The sequence below is a fragment of the Bombus pyrosoma genome, linkage group LG9 (assembly GCF_014825855.1).
Source record: "Bombus pyrosoma isolate SC7728 linkage group LG9, ASM1482585v1, whole genome shotgun sequence".
Lineage (NCBI taxonomy): Eukaryota > Metazoa > Arthropoda > Insecta > Hymenoptera > Apidae > Bombus > Bombus pyrosoma.
The window spans coordinates 10,270,470-10,294,256 of record NC_057778.1 but is presented as its reverse complement, the minus strand read 5'-3'; the positions used below and the strand labels follow the sequence as shown (position 1 = coordinate 10,294,256).

At 38.0% G+C, this 23,787-nt stretch overlaps 1 protein-coding gene and 1 long non-coding RNA gene across 9 annotated transcripts in view; both read left to right on the top strand.

Annotated features, from left to right (window-relative positions):
• The window catches only part of LOC122571187 (glycogen synthase kinase-3 beta-like), a 62,681-nt gene that overhangs the window by 6,388 nt on the left and 32,506 nt on the right, over nt 1-23,787 (top strand). For 3 of the 7 annotated variants that reach the window (XM_043734625.1, XM_043734624.1, XM_043734628.1), the window contains exon 2: nt 13,564-13,596. The exons of the other annotated variants lie outside the window; for them this stretch is intronic. In XM_043734625.1, the coding sequence (XP_043590560.1) occupies nt 13,564-13,596 (33 nt within the window). The remainder of the gene's footprint in view (nt 1-13,563; nt 13,597-23,787) is intronic. 7 annotated transcript variants of the gene reach the window in all.
• Nucleotides 1,929-6,862, top strand: LOC122571198. Of its 2 annotated transcripts, XR_006317989.1 has the most exons (4): nt 1,929-3,401; nt 3,671-4,074; nt 4,160-4,360; nt 5,177-6,862. It is a non-coding gene; the product is annotated as an uncharacterized LOC122571198 (long non-coding RNA). The 2 variants fall into 2 exon arrangements; XR_006317988.1 differs by having other exon boundaries at nt 1,929-4,074.

Below are 23,787 nucleotides of genomic sequence, written 5' to 3'. Positions count from 1 at the left end.
AATATTTGTACATCCTTTAAAACCGAATAGCTTGTTTAAAATTGGGCTAAACGACTTGATTCTTTCTTCTTTTTTGGAAGTTAGGAAGACTAGTTTACTAGATGACGCTAAACAATTTTTTGAAAGAATTGCAACTGATCCGAACTGCGAAAGAAAGGTAAACGTTACTTTTAACAAATTTCCGTTTGGGCCTGTGATGAAAATTTAAGCTACATGTTGAAAATTTCATGGGACATGAAATTGGAACAAACACGAGTTAAAGATGCTGAAAATCGCAGCTTTTCATCGTATTCGGTCTGTAACTGTAATAAATCTAAAGATTCTTACGTCTTTCGATATCTGCCGCACGTTTCCGCAGAATCCAATTTCGATACAATCTTCAGCATATATAGTTGTTCGTACAGTATTATCCACTTCAATATGTAATTGGCATAGGTAAAAATCACTAAAATGTATTGTTTAAATTTTTCGCTACAGGGCCAGATAAAAAGGTCGTAAAAAACGACTCTCACCTTCTTCTTCGCGATTCCGACCAAATGCAACTTTTTCAAAAAACTTTTTACACGCGCGTCATCTAGTAAACTAACGCGTCCATCTTCTAAACGAAAATTTTAAACAACTTATTTGGTTTTAATGGGCGTACGAATATTCATCTGTCTCACTCTAAGTACTTCATAAATTTCCCGAAAGCAACACGTGATATACGATATCTTTCAATTTTGGTACATACAGTATTCAAGTTACGGACAACTGAATAATCTATTTTTCATTTTTACTCGTTCACCGGAATGCTTAAGTACTTCGTAAATCTCTCGAAAGCAACGCGAAATACACAAGCGTTCTTCCCTCCAATTTTCCATCCGGAACGAGGACCGCCTTCCTCGTTTCCACGAGCGCGATGAAAAAGCTGGTCGGCGTAAAAAATTCATGCGCCAGGGCTGCGAGCGCATCAGCTCGAAATGATCGCATGACACATTCATGGCAGCCCGCGGTTGCCTAGAAAAACTGGGTCAATATTATGGCGTCACAACGCCACGCGTCGGTGTCGACCGTTTTCCAGGACAAAACGCGATATACATATCCTTCTCTGGTACAATGGAAAAATTTTCAAATGGAATCGAGCCGGAGCCGGATGAACGCGTTTCCGCGATGTCGTCGCGTGCACGACGTGCAAAAATAGTGTCATCGGCAGCGCATTAATCGAAGCGAATCTCTTAGAAAAGAATATATGCACGCGCGCCTGCGTGTAAGTTCGATCCTTCCTGCTAAGGATCCGTGCGCCGTGAAAAAAAGCAGAAAGCGTGTCGAGGAATCTCGGCCTGAACGAAATCGCCGTGGCTCAACTCTGTTCTTCTGGCCTTTACTTCGATCTGCTCCACTGACGATAGGTTGGACGTATTCCTACGAATACGCTGAACGCCCGAATTCGATGTTTTATACCTGAGAATTCTTCAGGATTATATACAGCGTGTTTTAGTAATCATTCGTCCGCGGATGTTTATGCATTTGTGGGAAATTTAATCTTTTAATCGTCCCTTAATCAGAAAATTGTACAGTTGGAAGTATAGGTTGACAAAAACCAACAAAGTAATCAATGAGCTTCTTCAAACATGGTACAAACTCGTAGTCAATTAATTAAACGTACGTGAAGACAAATCAATATTAGTTGGATTGATTTTGTTTCTCGCAAATGTAAATGTAATGTAATTTATTTTTGATAAAAATGGATGAACGCGTTAAAAAATTGGGGATTCAACAGGTGTAGGTATATGTCATGAAAATTGAGAGAGTATCGTATTATCGTATGTTTCAAAGTTGACCGTTTAGTATGGCTTATCATGGTGTATTTCTTTTGTTGTGTGTGTGTGTGTGTGTACTTTCGTAAGTCGTGTAATTTTCTATTCCAAATACGTATTGATTTTTCATAGGAAGTTGTCGCATATTAGGACAGAGAATTTCTACTAACTTTAATCGATTATTGCTACGTAGCAGAGTGGAACCGTACTATGGAGTTTCGTTGTAACTAAACTATGTCACAAAAGATGAACTGGCTACAGGAGACGCAAACAGAAAAACGATAACTATCCTATGGAATGCTTAACAAATAGAAACTGGAACCTGAAAAGCAACTTGGTCCAAACAGTATCCAACACTCATGAAACTAATATCAATCAATATCGAATAAATACAAATCATCGTACGAAAAGCTTAATAAATAAGAATTGTAACCTGGAAAGCGTAAGAACTTGCTATGAATATGTAACATAATTGTTTAACAACGTCTATACATAATACAAGTATGCGTATTATATGCACGAAAAGAATATTAACCACTTTTTAAAAACAACATAAAATCATATTTTTTATTCCAACATATTTAAACCTTAGATTTGAAAAACGTCCGATACCTTGACGATCATCATAGCGTTGCGAATTCCATTTTTTATCATATCAAAGATCATTAAAATGGGATGCAATAAAAAAAAAAAAAAAAAAATATTCAAACGTATGTGTCTCTACGAAAATACCTCAACCCCTGTTTCTATTGATCAAAGAACCGCGTTGAATATTCTATTTAAAGCGTTCGTGTAACTGCCCTTCGTAATTACACGAACGCACGTAACCGCATCCGCATTAAAGCCAGAAATTGCTGCCGTTTTTCCTCGCGAAAAATAATCCTTGGATATCCGCAACGTTTTCACCCCCTTGGTTCGAAAGCGTGTCGACGTTATAGACCGACCCAGTTCCGCTTCTTCCCTTCTGTTTCGAAAAATCGTGTCCCTACCCTGTGAACGCGTGTGTGCCAGCTTATCTTCGGCGACGGCGCGGCGGAGAGACGCGTTCACGTTGAAAGTTCGCGGCTGTTTGCGTTGCAAGAAGGTTGATCACGTTACCAGCTCACGTGTCGCTATCTGGGTCAATATGCCCCAATGATATTAAGCCATTCGCGACACGCGAGTTTCGCAATTGGGCGGTTCGTCTCATCTCCGATTCGTTTCCTTTCCAGTCTCTCAGCAACGATTCATCACGTAGAAATGCAAATAATCGCAGCTTCCCATTGATTAATCAGTCTGCTTTGGTAGTGTGTAATTAAGAGAGAAGCTGCTTGTGTTTCTTTCATTTAATTACCTTTTTATATTCCTCTTGGAGAAATTCCTTATCTCGTCCTTATCTGAGTTTATTCGAGAAGCTTTTAAACTGTAGAAAAATAGAGAATTAGATAAATTGTAGTCTCAAAAGTGTGGAATTATTAGCTCGTTGGAACGATTGGTCAAAGTTATAGTTCACGATGGTAGGAGATACCGAAGCGGCTCAAAGTGTCTAGTAGCCAGGCAATTTTACGAAACGACGTTCGGAATATTCTACAATAAACAAGAAAAAGAGTTTAAAATCGTAATGGTGTAAGTCAAGACTTGGGGAATTTAGATTTAATCACGTATCGACGGTAATAACTCTTAATTTCATAATTAATTAGGTCGTAACTCAATTCTTAGTCACGATACGTTTTTATGGCTTAAAAGAATACAATGAATTTTTTATACTAACGAAACATAATGAATTTGTTCTATTGATAAGACAAAACGTTATTTCGTAAGAAATATTATATTATTTTATAAAAAATGACAGTGTAATTCTCAGTCCATTAATTGTAATCGTAATTGTTCTTCAGAATCTTCCGTTAGCTGACCATTGAACGACTATAACTTTAATAGCTAACGCTAAAGAAAGTATCAAGAGGTAGTTTCGTAAACTGATTTCGGCAAAATGGTTGCGTGCAGCTCGTTAAGAAACGATTAGTCAGTTCGGGGAACGATAACTGATCGATAATTTCGCGGCCCGTTGTTCGACCAGAATAACGACGTCCGATCGGATTTATAAATAATCGCGCGTGATGGCCGATTAAGTAATTACGAATATCGATATCTCGCGGTTGCCAGGCAGAACGAAGGCAGTACTGGTACCAGTGTTCACCAGCCAAGTATCGATTATCCTCTCTGTCTCTCTTTCTCTTTAAGCTTCTTCCGACCCCGAATGAAGTTCATAGAGACATGGGCGTTGTTCATAGATCTTACGGTAAACAAATATCATTCATTTATTACAAAAAAAGTAAAAAAAAAAGTGTGTAAATATTGAAACATTAATTCTGATGTTTTTTAAGGATTCGAATGCACTGTGGAATACATAGCGACTTTATCTTTTTGGACGGTGATGCATCGTATCTAAATATATGATTCAGAATGTGTAGAAATATTGGAGATATAAGAATATGGAAATATAGCGTTAGAGAATTAGAACTTATACAGGAACATAATGATTTGATACACCGTAGACGCGAATATTAATATTACAATGTGTTATAGTATGTATATTTATTTTGTAAGATTCGCAAGCCTTAATAGATATTATTAATACGGTACGATGACTCGTTATCTGCTTCGATATTAGACTAATATTAGGCAAAAATATACGATCGTTTTACATCATCCGGTGTTTTCAAGTGTTCGATCCTATGCTCGATTTTCCGATCGTTGAACCACTTGAAGCAGCGCGGAATTAAACGAAACGTTTTCTCAAAATTACACGACGTTTACTCAAAGTTACACGGGAGGCGGTTAAATAATCATTGATTAAAATACCATGGATTAGAGAAAAGGGAGAAAGAAAAAGATAATAAGAGACAAATTGTAAAGCGTCCGAGTCTTACGCGATAAATATTAATAATGCACTCTCTAAAAAGTTCTCTCTGTGTAATCATTTCTGAGATAACATAACAAAAAGTACAAAGGAACAGTTATTCGATAAAATACATACGTTATTCATCATCTCGACAAATCGAGCAATATTCTTCGATGTTTAAATAAACTGCTATTTCTGACCTTGGGCAATTTCAAATATCAACTTCGCAGATTTACGATGTTTAATCCGCATGATTTATTTGCCGAATACCGTTCGCTTTAACGCCAGATAGAAAGCTAGAGGATAGAACCAGAAGTAGTCGAATATTTCGTTCCCAGTGAAATTCGTTGCTATTAAAAACTAATTAGTCGCGGTAATAGCTTTTAAATTGCCAGCTAATTGCCGGTCACCACGACGATCGCCTCTCGTTCGACTTAGTTCCATCGATATTACGTTCATTTTCAACGTGAACAGATAAAAGAAAAAATATTGATCGCAGGTACCGCACGAAATTCTACCAAGCGACTTTCTAATTTGTCCAAGACGACTCGCCTCGTTTCAAACGTGGATTTCTGTAGCTCTCATCGCCAAAATCGTGTTTCGAGTATGGCTGCCAACTGGTTACGCAGGAAAATCGCGAACGTGGAAATTAATTCTATCCAAAATATCGCGAAACTTTGTACGTTGAAGTGTTAAACTAAATCTTAACTATAAGAAAAAATAATACGCAATTACATCCAAATTCTCGACTTGCGTCGCTATGATTTTTCACCATGCCACATCTCATTCCTGCATTTAGTACCGAGGGAAAAACCAAAATAAAACGAAACCAAAAAAGCAGAAACTGCGCAATCGAGGAAATTTACACGTTCAAAGAACTCAAGTTCTCTTTATCTTGGCGCCTGCCAAGAGATCAGAATTCTACAAAGTTTGCCACGCAATTTACTCTTTTTACCAGCTTTTAGCTCCCAGATATCGCTTGCTTTGGTCAATTCAAAGGTTATCGAGTGCTCATAAGAAATCGTCGTGATATCTTGTCAGTATGATTTTTATCCAAATCGAAGATCTCGATCCTTCTTCTAAATTCACGTTAAATCCACGATTCTACTTTAATTCGTGATATTCGTTGAAATTCCAATTTATTTCCCCTGAGCTCTTAATCAGGAAAGTTGACTTAATTCACCAATTTCTTGATTTATTTACGCGTACTCCGTTATTTAATGTGTCGTTCTATTTCTGTTAAAAATAAATTGTATCATATTCATATTTCAAGAACGAACGTTGGTTTCTTTCCTTCAATCGTCGTCGCAGAAGAGAATTTGGTCAACAGATTAACAACGACCGTGATTTGTCCGAATATTTCGACATCTGTTTATAATATCTGAGAAAATGAATCTAAAAATTGGAATTACATAGGCCATTATGTTAGCCACGTCAACCGTCTCGACGATATTTCTGATGGTTTTCGCGTGTTATCGAAATTATCAGTCGAAGCTTGATCGATGATCGAAACCTTCGATACCAGAAAGTTACAAATCGTTACGTAGGTTGGTGTCTATGGTTATTCGAGACATTGATAGCCGAAGTGAACTAGTCTCAATGCTCGACAAACTGAGTAATTCGCCGACTAAAATAAACGTGAACACAAAATATTCAGTTGCAGAGAAATCAGTGTGATTTCGGCACGTTATCCGGATTTAATTTGGAAAAAATTAATTCCTCCACTTTCGATCCTACCAATTTCACATTGAGAAAAAATTTTCGCCCAGCCACATTACTTTTACTCTCACTGTACTCACTTCGAACTCACGATTTCTCATAGCTATCGTACATTATTTTGTACCAGTACGTTCGTTCACCTTTCTGATTCGTATGTTATTGGCCCCATAAAATGGCATTGAAAGTTTTATGTCGCTCATAAACCTTCTCTATCTTATATACACGGTGTTTCAGTTTCGGTATATCGGATTAAACGATTTGAAAGATATAAAAATTTTGCTGAGAAAGTTTGATAGACAAAAGTACATTTCGTTTTTAACGTTAGACAAGAACAACGAACGTTAGGTGTAAAATTAATATTTATGTTGCTATCGGCGTAACAGGTGATTAGCGTAACATGGCTCTCGTTAAAATTTAGTTTAAGACCAACATATTTCAATTTACTAATTATAGTGCACAGGATGATATTGATTTCGAGGCGTTCACGTAGAAAAAAGCTAAACGACTCCGGGTATAAAGGAGCTTAATCTACCATGAAATTTTATTACCTGCTACCAATCCTAATGATAGTACTCGCACAGCCGGTTATAGCCGGTTTCTAATAACCAAATTAAGATTAAAAAAATCATTAAACGATCCCTGTTCCATTATTAACCGCGTAATTGCAAGTTTCTCGTCGGTTGTTACATTGTATCGTACATCATACTTATCGCCTATCGGAACTCGTGTTTTCCACAGCCTTTGAAAAACAGAACCATCTTATCTTGTTCAAGAAAGGAAAAAGAAATCGTAGTAAAAATAAACCTACCATGTGTCATGTTATATATTTAAAAATATTAAAGATCCACAAGTCTAAACAATTCGTTAATTATATTCCAACTTTACTTTTTTTTATGCTAAAGGATAATTGTTTCGAACTTTGAGATGAACGAGTAAGCTCAAAGAATACTATCTCGTAATCGAACAAAATTGTTGCTTTCACGCGGTGCAGCTCCTGAGGTTAATCAATCTATTAGCAATTACTACTTCCTGGACTTCGATTTCAAATGAGAATAAAGAAACGAGTTAATTTCAAATAAGAATGCGTATAACGCTTTGTCTTCTAATAAAACAACAGTTCGATTGTAGAAAATTAAAACGATTCCACCCTTCAGAATTCACCCTCTGTCAAAGTTCAACTATCGTCCCTGAAGGAATAATTATTCAAAAATTCCATTGCCCATATCTATAATAGCCAGTATCTCTGATTCAACATACTCCTCAATGTATCACGTTCATTAACATATTAAAACGAGACATCCTGTGCGTTCGTTCTTCCAAACACAGTCATCCATGCGCATCGTACTTCGTCATCAATAAATCACTTACCTTCGAGCCGGTCACTGGAGAATATCGTCATTGAATTTTTCCCCATTAAACGACATTTGTCATCTGTGCCACGTGTACACGTTGCATAAATTAATTAAGCATTCGTTCAGCCGATTCCACGCACCGTGAACATCGCTTCGTTCCTCTCTTTGGCATATTTTCCGAGTTTCTTACGATTGCTGCATTGGGAAAATGGCGTGTTGTTGCAGGAGTTTCGGTAACGATCTCGCGAATATCTCGCACGTTTTCGCGTGCCGACGCGTTTTGACCCTGAGCCAAAGCGTGGGTGAGCGTTTGTTCCAAAAGGGGCGATCCACTGCGGCGAATTGTCGTCACTTTACTTCGTTAAGTGCTAAGGAGACGAATGCTCTTGACTTGATGCATATTTTCTTTATGCTCGTTTCGTTCATGAACGATGGGCTGGACGAACAAGAGCGAACGACAGGTAATTTTCTTCTTCTTTCTTTGAAAATGATTTTTATGGTGCGTGAAATTTAAAAAATCGAATTTGTTAGGGAAGTGGAAATAGCGGGGATAATAGGTATACGCGGATGAGATTAGTATGGAAAAATATGTGGTTGGTCTTGACGTTAGGAAGGACTTCGATCACTTATTCTTCGAGGCTTTTACATTCCTTAAAAATTCCTAGTAGGTGCAGAAAATATTTGCATTGATCGCATAATTTACATATAATTCTGTTTGCACGTGGTATGTGGATAGGTTGCTGTAGAAATCGAAAAAATGCGCGCAATGCTTAATGTGATTTAATTAAATCTGTATTTGGTTATAAATGAGACTATTTTGCGTAGAAAATTTATATTATGCTGATAAAACTTGGAAAAAAACGTGACAACAATTTTTTCGATTCTGCTTTACTTGAACTTTACATTTAACTTGAAAAACGAAATGAGACGAAGATTGACTATGTATTGAAGATAAAATTGAGAGGAATTCCACGTAATTTAATGCGATGATGGGAGTTCCCAGTGCTCCGTTTTATCCATTTTATCCCAAATGAAGTAGATCTCGTTCGTTTTTCTTCCATAAAATAGAAAACGAGATAAGAAAAGAGCTGTTGAAGGAAAAAGCATAAAATAGAATCAGAGTGCACATTTAAGGCAAAAGACTAACAAGAAGACTTCGTGGCCGAAGCGTTAAATCCGAGTAAATATTTTTGAAGTGGCGTTGTCTGTCGTGTTAGATCAAACTATATCGTCTACGAAGACAATTGGATTCTGCTTCTAAGCCATTTAAAAGAGAACCGTGCAAAAATAGGATTGCATATTTGCTTATTTATTTAGTAAGTGAACCAATTTAAAAATGTATTTTTACGTCGTTACAACGATTCGATGTCGATGAGACAAACTACGGAATTCAATCTTAAAACACCTCTGATTGAGAAACATGGGAGTGCGCAAACACTTCTTGCGTCCATTGCATCTCCTTTCTGAACAAAAAAATTAGATAAATTGCTCATCTTGAAACTCCAGTTTCTTTTCCGTGTGATCCCCCGCGATGCATTTGCACGCAAACTCAATTATAATTACAATTGGCACAGACGTCGGTACGAACGATCTTCCTAGCGATAATTGATCAATTGCGGGTCTTTCTTCGTCGGAATAAATCGACTTCCACGTAACGTCAAATGGGTGATACTGAAACTCATATCCATCCACGACATTATATAACGAGCTTGTACGTACAATCGAGACCACTCTCGATAAACTAATTAACCTGTAGATAAACCGCAGAAAGGCGTCGCGATGAAAGCTTGGAGGGTTGCGTGGACATAGGACAAAAAAGATCTGCGATCGATGCAAACGGTATTTTAGTGCTTCTAAGTAGAGTCGTGATAGATTTGCGCGATGACAAGCGAGGACAAGGAAGCGGTGGACGCGATCAGGGGTTGTGTTTATTTCAGGATAAAAGAGAAAATCTGTTTGATTTTGAGACGAAGGTTTTGTGATTTAATAGGAAACTTCAACCGAGACCCAGAGATTCGGTAGATCGAGAAGTTCCAAAAGCTGCATAAAAGTTGATGGAATATCAAGTTTCTGAAGCAAAATGTTTACTTACGAGACCGAAGGTTCAAAGTTTCGATAGAATTTCAAATATTCAAATTGGAAATTCATTTAGAAATTTTGGGAACCTCGGAGGATGATTTCACAACTTGAACTAATCGTAAGACACAAAGACTCTATTTACGTTCTAGGAACTTTGATAGAATATTCCAATCTGGAACGAAAGATTCGCAAACCGAATATAACTTTCGATCTCCGAATGAAGATGGAAATGAATGGAAAATTTCCACTTACTCTGACTCTGAATCTCATATCCGTTTGTGAAGTTTGCCTAAAAGCGATAAAGATCGCTGAGTCACCAGATTGCCAGGATCGAAAAGTAAACAACCCCCCCCCCCTCCCGCTCCGTGACTTCGTCAGTTCATCTTCGCGTTGAGACAATCGCAGAATTAGAGGAATGCAACGGCGAAGGATAATGAACGCAAATCAACCGCGCATTTTTGGATTTATTAATAACACGAAATTCTGGTACCAGGCCAACCAACTTGTTTTTCCGGCTGCAAGGTCAGTCTCGGCGGGTTGCGTTACGAGAGTCGACGAGAGACGAGCTCGTTGACTCTTCGTCTCTCCCGCTTTTCCTTCTCTTCTCCCCGTGACACACTTTACCCCACTGAGTGTTCCATGCGGGTGTAGTCGCGGGGAACTCCCGTTGCGAGTGAAAAGCGTCTCCTCCTCCGACCCCGGAAACCGACAGACGTTTCAGCAAAGTGGAAGCTGCAGCCAGAGGGTTACAAAGGCTGGCCAAGAATGAGAATGCTCTGGTAAAGGGAAGCTCGCGTTTGTGAGCGTGACGCTAGGCTTCTCTCTCTCTCTGGCTGTTGTACGTGTGAGGTTATTCTTTGACGGGAAAAAGGTTTCCGTGCGTTATTTCGGATCGATCACGCGAATTAGCTGGAACAAAGACTGTAGAAGCGGAACTGGATGCTCATTCAATCGTCTAAACTCTGGGATCAACTGTTTCACCATTTTTCAGGATCGTTCTATTCTATTCGAGCACCTCATCATCACATCTGTACGGTAGAGTCTCTTGTTTTTTACTCTTTCATATTTCTAAATGATGTTACTTGTTTCTAAGGTAATTCATTCTATTAACTTGTACAACCGCGGCTCATTATTATTGGCAGCGGCGAATTTTTATTTCATATTTTTAATATTGACATATCCAACAAAGGGACGGTTGCAAAGGATTGTTACCCTCAATGTGATAATTAATCTGTTAAATCAGGCAGTTAAGTTAATTATTCGCATCTTAGTTTCTTAAATATAATAGCTTTTGTTTGCTTATGTATTCTGTATATCGTACACACATTTCGAAAGTAACACAACGCAAAGTCGTAATTCAATCCTATGTTGAAAGAACGTCAGAGCCGTTAGGATTTCAAAGAGGATTTCAAGAATTAGAAATGGATAATTATAAAAATAATATTTGCATATTGGTTCCTAAAGTTTACTCTTTCCGTTAACACTACGCGTAGAGTAACTAATCGTTTCGCAAGTTTTCAAATAGTATTTCACTTTTCGTCTAATAGATTCATTGATTCATGGAATAGAAAGCCAAATAAGGATGCATTTCGTTTGGGAATGATACAAATGATGCATTAAGCAGAACTTTTTTATTCGTGACGATATATAATGCACAACGATGGTTGATTCGATGTTTTCGCGTTTCCGAATGAAAATCCGTTGTTTGTCAAACACACACCGAACTGTTTGCTTTTCGTTAGTATCGCCTAGCGATATTAACCGTAGGGTGCTACCGTTTACCAGTTTATCTGCTTCCTCAGCAAAAATATGCGCACGCGCGCACGTGGACGTCTGTTTGTGCGCTTTGAGTGTCCAAGTGATCATTATTCTAATAGTAGGGAGGTATATCTGTGTCTTTTTCTCGTCGATAAGGGTGGTAATCGTTAGCGACATCGGTAAATATAGTTCTATGGCATGATCTAACAGGGTGCATGGGATGTGGTGGTAACACGAATCGTGTAATTACTGTGTAAATGTTGACGGTTAATAGGGTTCGATGCGAGGAACAGAGAGGCTGATAGGATGTGTTTATGACATGTGTATATCGTAACTAAAGTGGGATTGTTATGCGCAAGTGAGGATAGGGGTCACCAAGACTCGAAACAGGAAGTACTATACGCGTCTTCTAGATGTGGAGCAAATTGGGTGTGGCAGCAGCTCCCGTGCTCGCCACCAGAGGACTTTCCATCAATCCCTCTTCTCGCAAGCTCCTTTAAATCATCGATTTCTTTCTGTAGATCTCGTGATAATTAAATATTCATAGATCTGAGCCTCGAGTTCGCCTTCGGTTAATCTTTACTACTCTTCTTGACGAATCTATCTGTGGATTCGAAATGAATCCTCTGTCGTAGATATATGTATATGTTTTAAAAACTTCCAAGTGAAAAGAATCTATGAGGTCAATTCCTAGGGTTATCAATGAAAAAAATGGCGCCTATGTTATTTCTATCTTTAATTGTTAAAAATGTTTACGATACAATCTTTTTTCTTCAAAAATGACTTATTTTGTTAACCTTTGGGAAAATTTGATGATAATGTTTGTTAGAAGAAAATGAAAGGGAGAAACACTTGAACGACTTCGACAGTTGAAAGAAGGAGAGATTTTTAGAATACGAATGGAAAAAGGAAGTTTCGTGACGGAAGTACTTTAAAAAATATATGTAGTCAACCTGATTGTTCGAAGAGTAGGCTATGCCCTTTAAGGTCGCGCAAGGTCACCGGAATTCAATACGAGATCGAAATAGAGGATTAGAGAAATCGTGCTTCTCGATCTCAATCGTATTACGCTTTAAATAGCTGCCATTAAATTTCTGTGATCAATTTCCAGAAACTCGTAGCACACCCGTCTGGTGTATACGATGCTTTCGACGGGCCGCAGACTTCGATTTAACGAAGTAACGGAAGTTATTCGGGGCGGCCGCTCGGAAACTATTGTTACGTTTACTTGGTCTTCTATTTCCGACAGCGATTGCCGACCTTGAATGTAATTCGGCAAAAGCTAAAGTTGAGCGAACTATCACGGGAAAACCGGTGCACCTAAAAATTCAAAATTTTAAATTTGTACCTTAAAAACTGTGTGTTCTGTATCGTGCTTTATATGTGCTTAACCTATAAAACGTTTTTCGATCATTGATCGGAAGATTGGTCAAGGTTGCCGTTCGCCGAATGACTTTGAGCGTCTTGTATTAGTCATTTGCAGAGAAAGGTTAATCATGCCTAAGAAGGAGCGGTTGATTGCTTTTCTAGTGACGCCATTTTGCTCCTACACTGATGCTTGATTAAATGACTGGCGTCCGATAGCGGCGCCACTTTCCTGCGTTAAGTGGCGCCCCCACCTTCGCGATAACTGTAGTTCTCGGTTAGTAAAGCAGAACACACGTCCATGAATGATATCGGAGAATTTCGTGTAGCGCCCTTTTCTCCTTTTTCGAGTATAGCGATTCCCCTGCGTATTTCGAGGGCAATCGATAAATCCGCGAGGGTTTCCTCCCCGATCTACGTATTAGCGCTAATTTCCAAGACACGATCTATAATAACGGGCACGCTCCCTCAACATAAATTTTTATTGATTTGAAATTAGCGGAGCACGTCTTTGTTGTACATACGAGAACACAATATAGTTGTATAGCATTATATGATTAGATTATAATTTTGTGTTGAAATGCCGCAGTTTGGTTTATTGTTTCATTTTCAGGTCATCCGGCTGGTGGTGTAACTTTAAAAAAAGGTAATACTCCGATTGCTACTGTAGATGCTATTCGTATACTTCGCAAAGTAAGAAACTTTAAATGTGAATCATTTACAAAGACAGATAGGAGAAGAAGATTCATTTAGTCGAGTTTTTAGTACTTGGATTTCCAATATATCCTACAATGAGTTTAAAATCTTTAAATGTAAAAGAAACATGCTAATGACAAGTACTCGCGGCCCTCTAGCAGCGGCTGTAAGAAGTACTAACCAATCTATATCATCGATACTTTATGATTAAGGAACTCTAAATTATTCCAATTTAATATCTTCAACAATAATCCAAATACTAAAAATCAATGATTTTAGCTGCCAAATCATTCATCATCCAGCACGATTATTTTAAACACTACCATCATTTTAGATATAACCATAGTATCAATATTATTCCAAACCTATAAATGAATTCTACGCCAAATGAGCCTCCATGATCTTAAAGAATCGTCTCTATTTTAAGAAAGTTACCGCGATCGCGTTTATGCACCCAGATGTCGAGCATGTGTCGTTAAAAGATTTTAAACAGTTAGCAGAAAATAGACTCGACACGTAGCGAGAATGTAACCAGTAGCGCATCTCGTCGGCAAGTCGTGGCTGTCCTCGAAGTCGCGTGTCATTCTTACTGTGACAATATCACAATATTATGCGTTCGGGGGAAGATCCGAGCGCAGAGTCACTCTCCGCGAACATCTGGTCCACGTTCCATTGATTTGTCATCGCGTCGAGACGGAATCAGCTGTTTGCAAGGCTGCCCTTGACGAACACGAGTTCACCTTTCTCCATTCACGCAGCGTCGAGTGGCTCGGTCGGTGCTCAGAGCCTGGTGAACTCTCTCAGAGCGACAATACCATTATCGGCTCTGATCTATTACCCTCGAGTGATTACGAATTATTCTCACTCTCGCGACCTCGTTCTTATTGATCCTAGTCAATAACGTGCTCGACTGTAATTCGCTAATGTCTGGCCTCGCTCGCGGGACCATCTCCGATATATATATTATGTTTGTATCGATCCCGACGATTTTTGCGAATATTTTCTTCGAAACGATATCAATCGTGCTGCGTTGTTTCAGTCATTTTCGGTTGAGAAGTATTTTTCTATTCGTTAGAGAATTTCTCAAGTTTGAGGAATATGCGAGGAATGAAGAAACGCACCGATGCGCGTGCTTTCATGTTTTAGTATTATTCTAACGATGTCCTTAAAGTATCAGAATTTCGTTGTTTTATTTTGCAAGTTATAATTAATCCGTAATCGATAATATTTTAACACGGGAGATAAAGTTAACTTGAAAGACGGAAAAACAAACGATGGATACCAAATTGAAATTATTCTACACTGCAAGGAGATAGAATTACATTGTTTTGGTGTTTAACGCAGGACGTTTAGATAGCTCACAGGCAATTTGCAATTCATGATCTCGGTCTGGATTCAGGGGTTCATTCGCATAAACTCAACGCGTAAGTCGTCGCTCGGAAGTTCCCAAGCCGAACACGCTATTGGTTAGTAAATTTTGAGCACGTGATTCACGTGTCTACTTTCAGATCGCGTGTTACTCGTGCGTCAAGGATTGGTAGACATTGTTTCATCTACCGCGTGACGAATTGTGTTAGATGTCCAATCGAGTTTCTACTAATCCCTGGAATCCTTACGTGTAGTGTCTTGACACGACGACGGGACGAGGTTAGAACTCATCCATTTACAGATGAGAAACAAGAACGGGAACTGAGTGTAGCGAGTGAATACTCTCGCAAGCCGGTTAGTATAATAGGAGTTCGTCGTGACTCGGTCGATAACGCGTTCCGATTGGCCGGTGCAATTGGATTCCGATCGACTTCTATGGTTCTAGCGTGAATTCGATGGAGTACGTGGGATTTTTCTACGTATACAGGCCAGTGTCGGGCTCATTGGACGGGTCGATTGATTCTCTCTAGGGAAATTGTTCGGATTGTTTTTGTTTCTAATGGAATCCCGGTTATTCAAGTGATGACCTTTAACCCATCAAGCACCAACGTTACGTTGATTTAACGTTTCATTTGCAATTCCTTTTTTAGTTATTTTACATCATTCTTTTTTAATTTGAAAGATTTGTTTAATACTTTTTCGTTATTTACCTTTCTTTTTAATTCTACCTAGAGACCTTTATAATTTTATAAAGTTCGAGTGAATTGAATTGCAACGTTTATAATATCATAATCAACTGTGTTCCCTAACTCGTAACTTGTAAAATTTTGCTAATAATATTAAGTTTATATATTTAAGTTTAAGTTTTCATATTTAAAGAGAAAGATTCCTCGTTCTCTTTGTATAAACGATATCACGATATTTCTGTTGAGGTGATACGACGATGACATTCCACTTTTTAATACAATCTACATTATTTTTTTTTTTTTTTATTATTTTACGAGCAAATCTGTTCATAAAGATTAAAAAAATGGAACGATATCCTTCGGCCCGCGTCTCTTTTCTATCTTTCACGACCGACGAAGTGTCTGCCGCGATAAGCTTATCGTCGTTACGAGACACAAAAATTCCGAACACGTTTGACCGCTCCGCTACGCGAGATCGATCTCGATTGTCTTGCTTCGATATCGAGTCACTCGATATCGAGTAAACAAAGAAAAAGGTAGTGGAATAATGGATCGTTGTTTACAATTATATCCCTCGAAGATTTCAAGCGAATAAATATTCTCGTCTAAAGATACGTAGATGTAGAAAATTTGAGGTTAAATCGCTTCAAGGTTATATTTGAAGAAAGAATTTAAAAATCGTTGATTTCATCGAGAAAAAAATATTTGCTTCTTATTGACAAGTTTGTTAATTAACTCATAATTCAGAAGCATTTAGTCGATTAATTTTTTACTGGACCATATTATGTAACCAATTGCTAATTGCACAAAAACAATTCTTGTCCTTGCGTTTGCGAATCAAATTTCAATAAATTATTATCAATTGATAGAGCTCGATAATATAGAAACGCTCGGATAAAACAACGAACGAAAAATCAGGGCGCTATCGACGATCTGTAGAATCGTTAATTTCTACGAACTGTAATAATCTCGACAGCGGCGTGAATTAATTCCATTTCTCTGATATAATTGATATTCAAACAAGCCTAACAGCTTTGTTCAGTCGTCTCAGACGATAACATGGATTTATTAAAAATTTCCATTGGGCGATGTACAATCTTCGGAGCGAGACTAACCGATGCGATGGAAGCATCAAGCGAGCATTCGACCAAATGCGATGAGGTAGCAGGTGTTCCAGCGATAACGCGGAATAATTAAAATGTAAGTAATTAAAACGGTCCGGAAATTGTTATCAAATCTCGTTATCGAGCTCGTTATCAAGATTCGATAATCTGATATTATTGCGATGCGTGTTTATGAAAACATACCAGGTAGAGTAATAGTAATGATAGTTGACGAAACAGAGCCGACTGTATCGTGCTAGGCACGTCACTCGTTATCGCGATTAACGTGCTACGTTGCCTATGAAACGACTAACGTGTCGTATGATAGCGATCTCTGTTGACGATCGTTGACATCGGTGTTCCCCCGTTCTTGCATTGCGTTGGCGAGATCGATACTTAAATGTTGGTCGGTAAGGTAGAGTTGTCTTCTCGTCGGTTTATTGCTTATTTATTGGGATGAACGAAGACCTATTCTTTGACGCGTTCTTTAGGAAAGGGATCGGTAACTCAGTGCTAATCTAACAAGGTGATTTCAAAACTGTAAGAATATGCAGAACCACTGTAATAATGAAAAATAATTGAAAATTTATCGCAATAAATTGTAAACATTTAAAATATCGAAGAAAAGTATAACGTCGTATTAAAAGAATTTATAAAGTAAGATACAGGACTATGCACTGAAATCCTTTCGAAGCTGTTTTACCATCAGCCTAAAGCATCGAATGTACATACAACCAACTCATTCGACATTTCGTAGTTCTTGCCATTGCCTCGTAAGCGACGAGTTAACATATTAGTCAGTCTTTCAAAACTTTAAACATACTTTTCTAAAAATCAGGAATCCTCAATCTTTATCTGCTATAATACGATTATGACTCAACCGCTAGAAAGAGATTTATGACAGTTTTATTTTTGAATGAGACGATTTATCAGAAACATTCGGTATCTAAGCTATTTATCGAAGTTACTCGGTTGTTATCATTTAGCTATGAATCGAAATGATCTACGAATCCTTGCTGGAATTCTACGAGTTCAGGTGCCCCTAGTTATAGAGTCGAAATGATTTATCGAGCATTCCCTGGTACATTGTGCGTTTGAACGCTTAGGTATGAATCGAAATGATCTACCTCCTGTGTCTAGCAGCGGTTGGGCATAGAATCGGAATGATTTATTGAGCAGTCCCCGTACCTCGCGGCCGTACCGTTTTACCTATCTATAGGATCGAAATGACCTGCGTCTGCGGACCATAGTACAACTTCGCTGAGTCTGAATTTCACGAACAGACTGCTCTTTACATCTAGAACTGGATCTTATCGGTTAATCAAATTTGTACAACTTTACTGTCGTAATTTTTTTTTTTTTTCTAAAAATCCTAATGAAAATCGCAAGTGATTGGAAGTTATTTTGAATCAAGGCGTATCAAAACCAAGAATTAACGATTCAGGAATAGAAGTAAAAGCCACTTTGCCAATTTTCAAACAGCAAAACGAACGGTCAAACCAATTTGATACGATGACAAATAGCGATCTCGAGCGACGATCGTTCGCATAGAACGTCATTCGATTTCGAGTGGAACGTGGGCTATTTTTGCGGGTATTGCCGCGGGGAATACAACTGGTTCTTTCTATTAATAGTTATGGCGTTATCGCCGGTGTTCTGTCTCTAGATAGGATCAAAAGAAAATAGCAGCCCATAAAATACCTCAACTGTTGTTCTCTACCAGAATCTTTCATCTCTGTACAAAATTTAAATATTCGCATATTTACGTTTATCATTAATTTTGTCTTCTTCTAAAAAGAATCGTTAACGATTACATAAAAACGAAAATCTTAATGCGTCGATGATTTTTCTTAAATCTCTCTTTCATGAACTTTTCCTACACGTTGGCGTGTAAAAAAAGATTTACAGGAATGGCTAACGCATCGGGGAATTGGCAAAAGGCTCGACAACAAGCGACGTCATCGTTACAAAGAATTATTAGTTGGCTTCGGCCGAATACGTCAGAGGTGACGTCGCCGAATTTAGACGCGTTTGATGCTATTCCAACACGTACTCTTCAGACAGAGCAGTGGCATTTTTCACTCGAGACTCATCACTAATAGGAATTCACGCCCTCGCGTTCTGAAGTGACTCAACTTTGGTATTTCTATGAGTATCGAAAATTAGGAGCGTGTGAATGGTCGACTTTGGGATGGCAGTCGAATTGGTTGGAAGTAAATTACAGTGTATATCGATCTTGTTACCATTCTGAAAGTACATATTTTCTAAGACAGCTTCTTTAAGACCATGTTACATTCATGAATTCACGAGTAAACCTGATCATTTGCATCTAATCTTTATTCATCATCCAATGCTGAAACCATTCTACCTCTTTGACGTTTCATTTTATCAAAAAACATATACATTAGGAATATCTTTCTTTGCTTTTTCTATCAAGATCATAATTAGAATCTTGCGAATATACAACGCGATTTTCTTTCGAATCGTTGAATTCCGTGCGATCTGTTTAATTATAGTATAAAGAATCGCGTGTCGTTGCTGTCGACTTTCTCTCAGACTGATCATTATTCAGCACGTGCTGCTAAATTTGAACTTTGCCACCGTGGTTGCATGGCCGCGTGTATTCTTTATCACGAGCGATTGCCCATGGAAAATCGTCTCCGCGAGAGCGTCGCACTTCCGAGCTCTGAATCATCGGATCGTATCTCTACTAATCTGGATTCTGCCACCACAGTTGAACTGTATGGTGCATTATATCTTGTTTACAAAATTCGCAGAAATATGTTCGCGTTGTTGGTAATCGTTGAATAAATTTTTCCATAATCAAACGATACATATTCGGCGCTGAGAAGGTTATTTATAGTATATTAACAGAATGAAGATACATATAGTAACAAAGAAAGAGAACGAAAGAGATCTGTGAGATTTAGCTGTTATTTTTGCGACTAAGAGATAAAAAGAAATCGGAATTCTTTTTAATATCGTTGTAGAGTAACGTTCGGGTAATCTCTTTCAAGAATATCTAAAAGTTCAAAGAAAAAAGCGAGTTTCAGTTTTGTTCGAGGGCAATGTGCCACTTCTGAGTAAAGATTAAAGAAGACACAGATTGCCGACTGCTTTGTTTTTAAGAATTCGATCCTCACCTTGTTCTTCTGTCTTCTGGCATGGGAAAATTGCCAAATCGCTTCTTTAGAATTCGCGAAACTTGGGTCAGACGACATTACCACTTTTCAAATATCAACTGCCAGAATTATGTTCCTAACACGCGAAGGAATATTTAGATTGTATCTAATTTTAACAACGTCTGTTATATTGTAATACAATAGCTGTTACTCAAGCGCAGTCAATATGCTGCCAAAATTTCCAGGTTTAATGACTAACATTAAGTTCGAAATTCGTAGAAACGATATTTCATAGCTGATATGTTATTGCGTCAACTCCATACATGTTCAAAGCAATGCAAAATAATTCTTTACCAATTATTCAACCCATTCCACGTGAACGATGACTTGGAAGCAGTCGTTCAAAGCGTCCAAAAATGTAACATATAACAAAGTTACGTAAACGCTGTAACAGCGATTAACACGAAGCACATTATACGTATCGCGAAACACGATTCTTCGGCTACCGAATCTTTCGTTAACATCTGGTACACACTGTGTATTTTCCTCGAAATACGAAGATGGATGAATCTCTTTGACGACAGCCAAAATGTGGCCTATGCAGGCTGGAAATTGTTCGGCGCGCATCGCGAAAATTGATCGAGGTCGGAGAAACCGAAACTGTATCGAAGTATAACACGCGAACGAAGCAAATTTTCCGTCCACGACAATCCCCAAGATTCCTCGCGGTTCATCGTGTCACGCGAATTGGCAAGAATTCCATGTGACCTAGTCACGTCCCGTTCATTCGCACGATTAATCGCGAATCCTAAAACCGCTGCTGCTGCTTCTTCTGCTTCTTCGTCTTCTTAGAAACTTAATCGTGTGAAAATCTTCCGTTTCTTTGTTTCGTCGCGACGATTAACCCCGGAATACGAAAGTAGCGTGTAGACAATCATCACCGTGTACTTAGATTATTAATCACTTCTTCTAGGAAAACTCATTTTTATTTACGAGAAACAGAGATATGGAATGTTATTAGGCACGGATTAAAATGTTTCTAGTATTTTTTGTCGGTTTTCCTTTTTTTTTACATTTTACAAAAATTCTGGTTAATGTTTAGTACATTTAAAATTTACTACGATTCTTAGATGATCTTTCTTAGATAAGAAAAATATAACTTAAACAATGGAACTTAGGTATATCGTTATTTTATCTACTAATAAATAGCGCTCAGAGTATTACGTTCTGGATATTTGAATTTTTGCGTTTTTGAATTTCCCATAAATGCGTCAAAATCCTCAGTCACAATTATACGCAGTGTACATCGATAGAGGATCAAAAACTACGAACGAAAAGCGCGATAAGATCTAATCAAGACACATCCAACAATTAACTATCGATTCGTCCAATTTCAAAGACGAATAGATTTATTCTTGTATTACGCAACGATAGAAATTCCATGTAGTCCCATGGAATTATACGTCCATTCAACCTCACCTTACAAGCACGTCCAACGGATCGTATTGAAAGAGTGGTTACGAAAGTCACGTACACAGCTCATCGGTGCATCTTGCGTCAAAGTGGTTTCCGTTGACGCGAGCTTCCGGTCATCGCATCTGAAAACGTCCACGAATTTTAATGTCGAACGCGTTCCTATCTATCAATGTTCTCCTGTCTTTTGTAGAAACGCGACGATAGCACGAAACGAGGCCGAGAATGAATTGTACTCTGATGGTATATGCACCGATCGGTTAGGCAAGCCTCTTGACGTCACAATGAACGTTATGCTTGATCCAGGAGGCTCGAATGACGTCATTGTTTCTGTCGAACGTAGCTCGAACGAGAATCGTCGATTTGTTTTTGTGGAAATCCGACGGAAATCGAATTGAAATCGTCAATTTCGGCCCATTAGTAATCGGTTTGTTTGATCTTCTGTGCATGGTCTTTTATGTTTGAAAGATAGTTATCTTCTGGTTTCTAGGAATTATAGATTGTAGTTTGAAATACTTATAGGCGTTAATAGCGGATTAGTTATTTAGTTAAATATCAAAGAGGAATTGATGCGATAGAACCGGAAATTTATTTACTTACAATCACATCTATCTTCCTAGGGACTACGCAACGCTGGCTATGATACACAAACAAGTCACGTTACATTATTTAACTTGGATTACAGCATAAGTAATAATAGTACGAGGATGATATAAAAGAAATAGACATATATTTTTATATTTTATATATATATATATATATATATAATATATATTTTATATATATATATATATATGGTAGTTCCGAAGCAAAAGACTGTGTTTTGAAACTTCTGTTAAATATTTCCATCCTCTGACGTGTAAGATAACAATAGCTTTTACCGTCCGATACAATAAGGTAACAGTTTATTATTTGGAGCTGTATAATTTATAAACAATCTAGCGTTTAGAGGGAAATAATAATCGTAGTGTTCAATTACTATATGAAGACAATACCCTGAAGATTCTTCGAGCGAAAATATTTAGAAAGACACAAGTCTTAGATATCTTTAACGTTTATTTTTATCCTTTGCATCCTTACCATCTTAAGTCGAAAGGCATGGCTTACGATAAATAAATAAAAAATAAAAAATTTAATAATTATTTCTCTTCCGAAGCTATATTATTTATAATTTGTAGTATAATAGCTAGTGAACTTTGATCAAAATCACTTGGCAAAAGTCAATTAACAGGAAAAGAAGAACTGAGAATTTCTAAAATCTCTATTTTTGTAAAAAAATTTTAAGAAATATGGAAGGCTATTATTAATTTGCGAATGTGTTTAAAAACACAGTGGTAATTTTTCATTTAAACTTATTTCGTTTGTGGTTTCATCGCGTACCATCGCCGGTAGTAAACGTTCGTCATCTTTATTTATAAAAATACAAGCCTTGGTTGCCGTTAATCGAACAGAGCCTAATAATCATATTTCGTGTCACATGAATTCACGGAAGCCTCCGAGAAGCTAACAACGAGGAAGAGAGGATAGGCGGTACACGCTCGTCGGCGACCCTGAGAGAGTCCGAGTTATTGATTATATGAAAACACCGTAATTTTGCTTTGCTCTTACTCGCAACAGCCTATTATTAAACGCGTATCCTCGAGGCACGCCGAGGGCTTTTGCGGGTACAACGGATCTGATTAAGCGGAATTTTCATGCTCGTTACGCGTGTTGCACGAGCGGAGATCTTAATCTATCCCATGATTCGTCGATTTCTTTCGAACCAGGCCTTGATCCTCTTTCCACGGAACAATTTCCGATCTTTGCTGTCAGATCGATCGACTTCTCATCGCGTAAAGTCTCTATAAGACTTATGTTATTCGATATTGTATGTCATGTAAAACCAAATAAAATTGGCCAGAGTTTTGCAATACATGTAACGAGTAGGTAATTTATTATCATATTATTTTCAAGTCCTTGCAGCTACATATATAGTAAGGTGTTTCTCTGTATATTTTATTACGATACTTGTATCTGAGTATAACCGTGTCAGTCATTCTGTTCCGCGACATAGTCAAACGACGTTGATTCGTTGTCGAGGCAGATCGTTTAGCGACCTGTGTACGAAAATTTTCTCGAAATAGCTAACAACGTGTTTGGAGAGGCAATCCAGAGCTGCTAGTTTTTGTTCCAAGCAAATCCGCTAATTGCCAGACGAAAATAGAACTATCGAGCTAAGGAACCGTGCTATACGTTCGCTACTTCACTCCGCGAACCCGTACAAGTTGCCTTTTGTCTTTAATCGCAACCAGCTAGCCACTTGCTCGGCCCGACACCAATTTTAGCAGACTCTGCTGGGGTTCATCTTCGATCATTAGTAGTTAGACACGTGTTTCGCCAATCAACGATG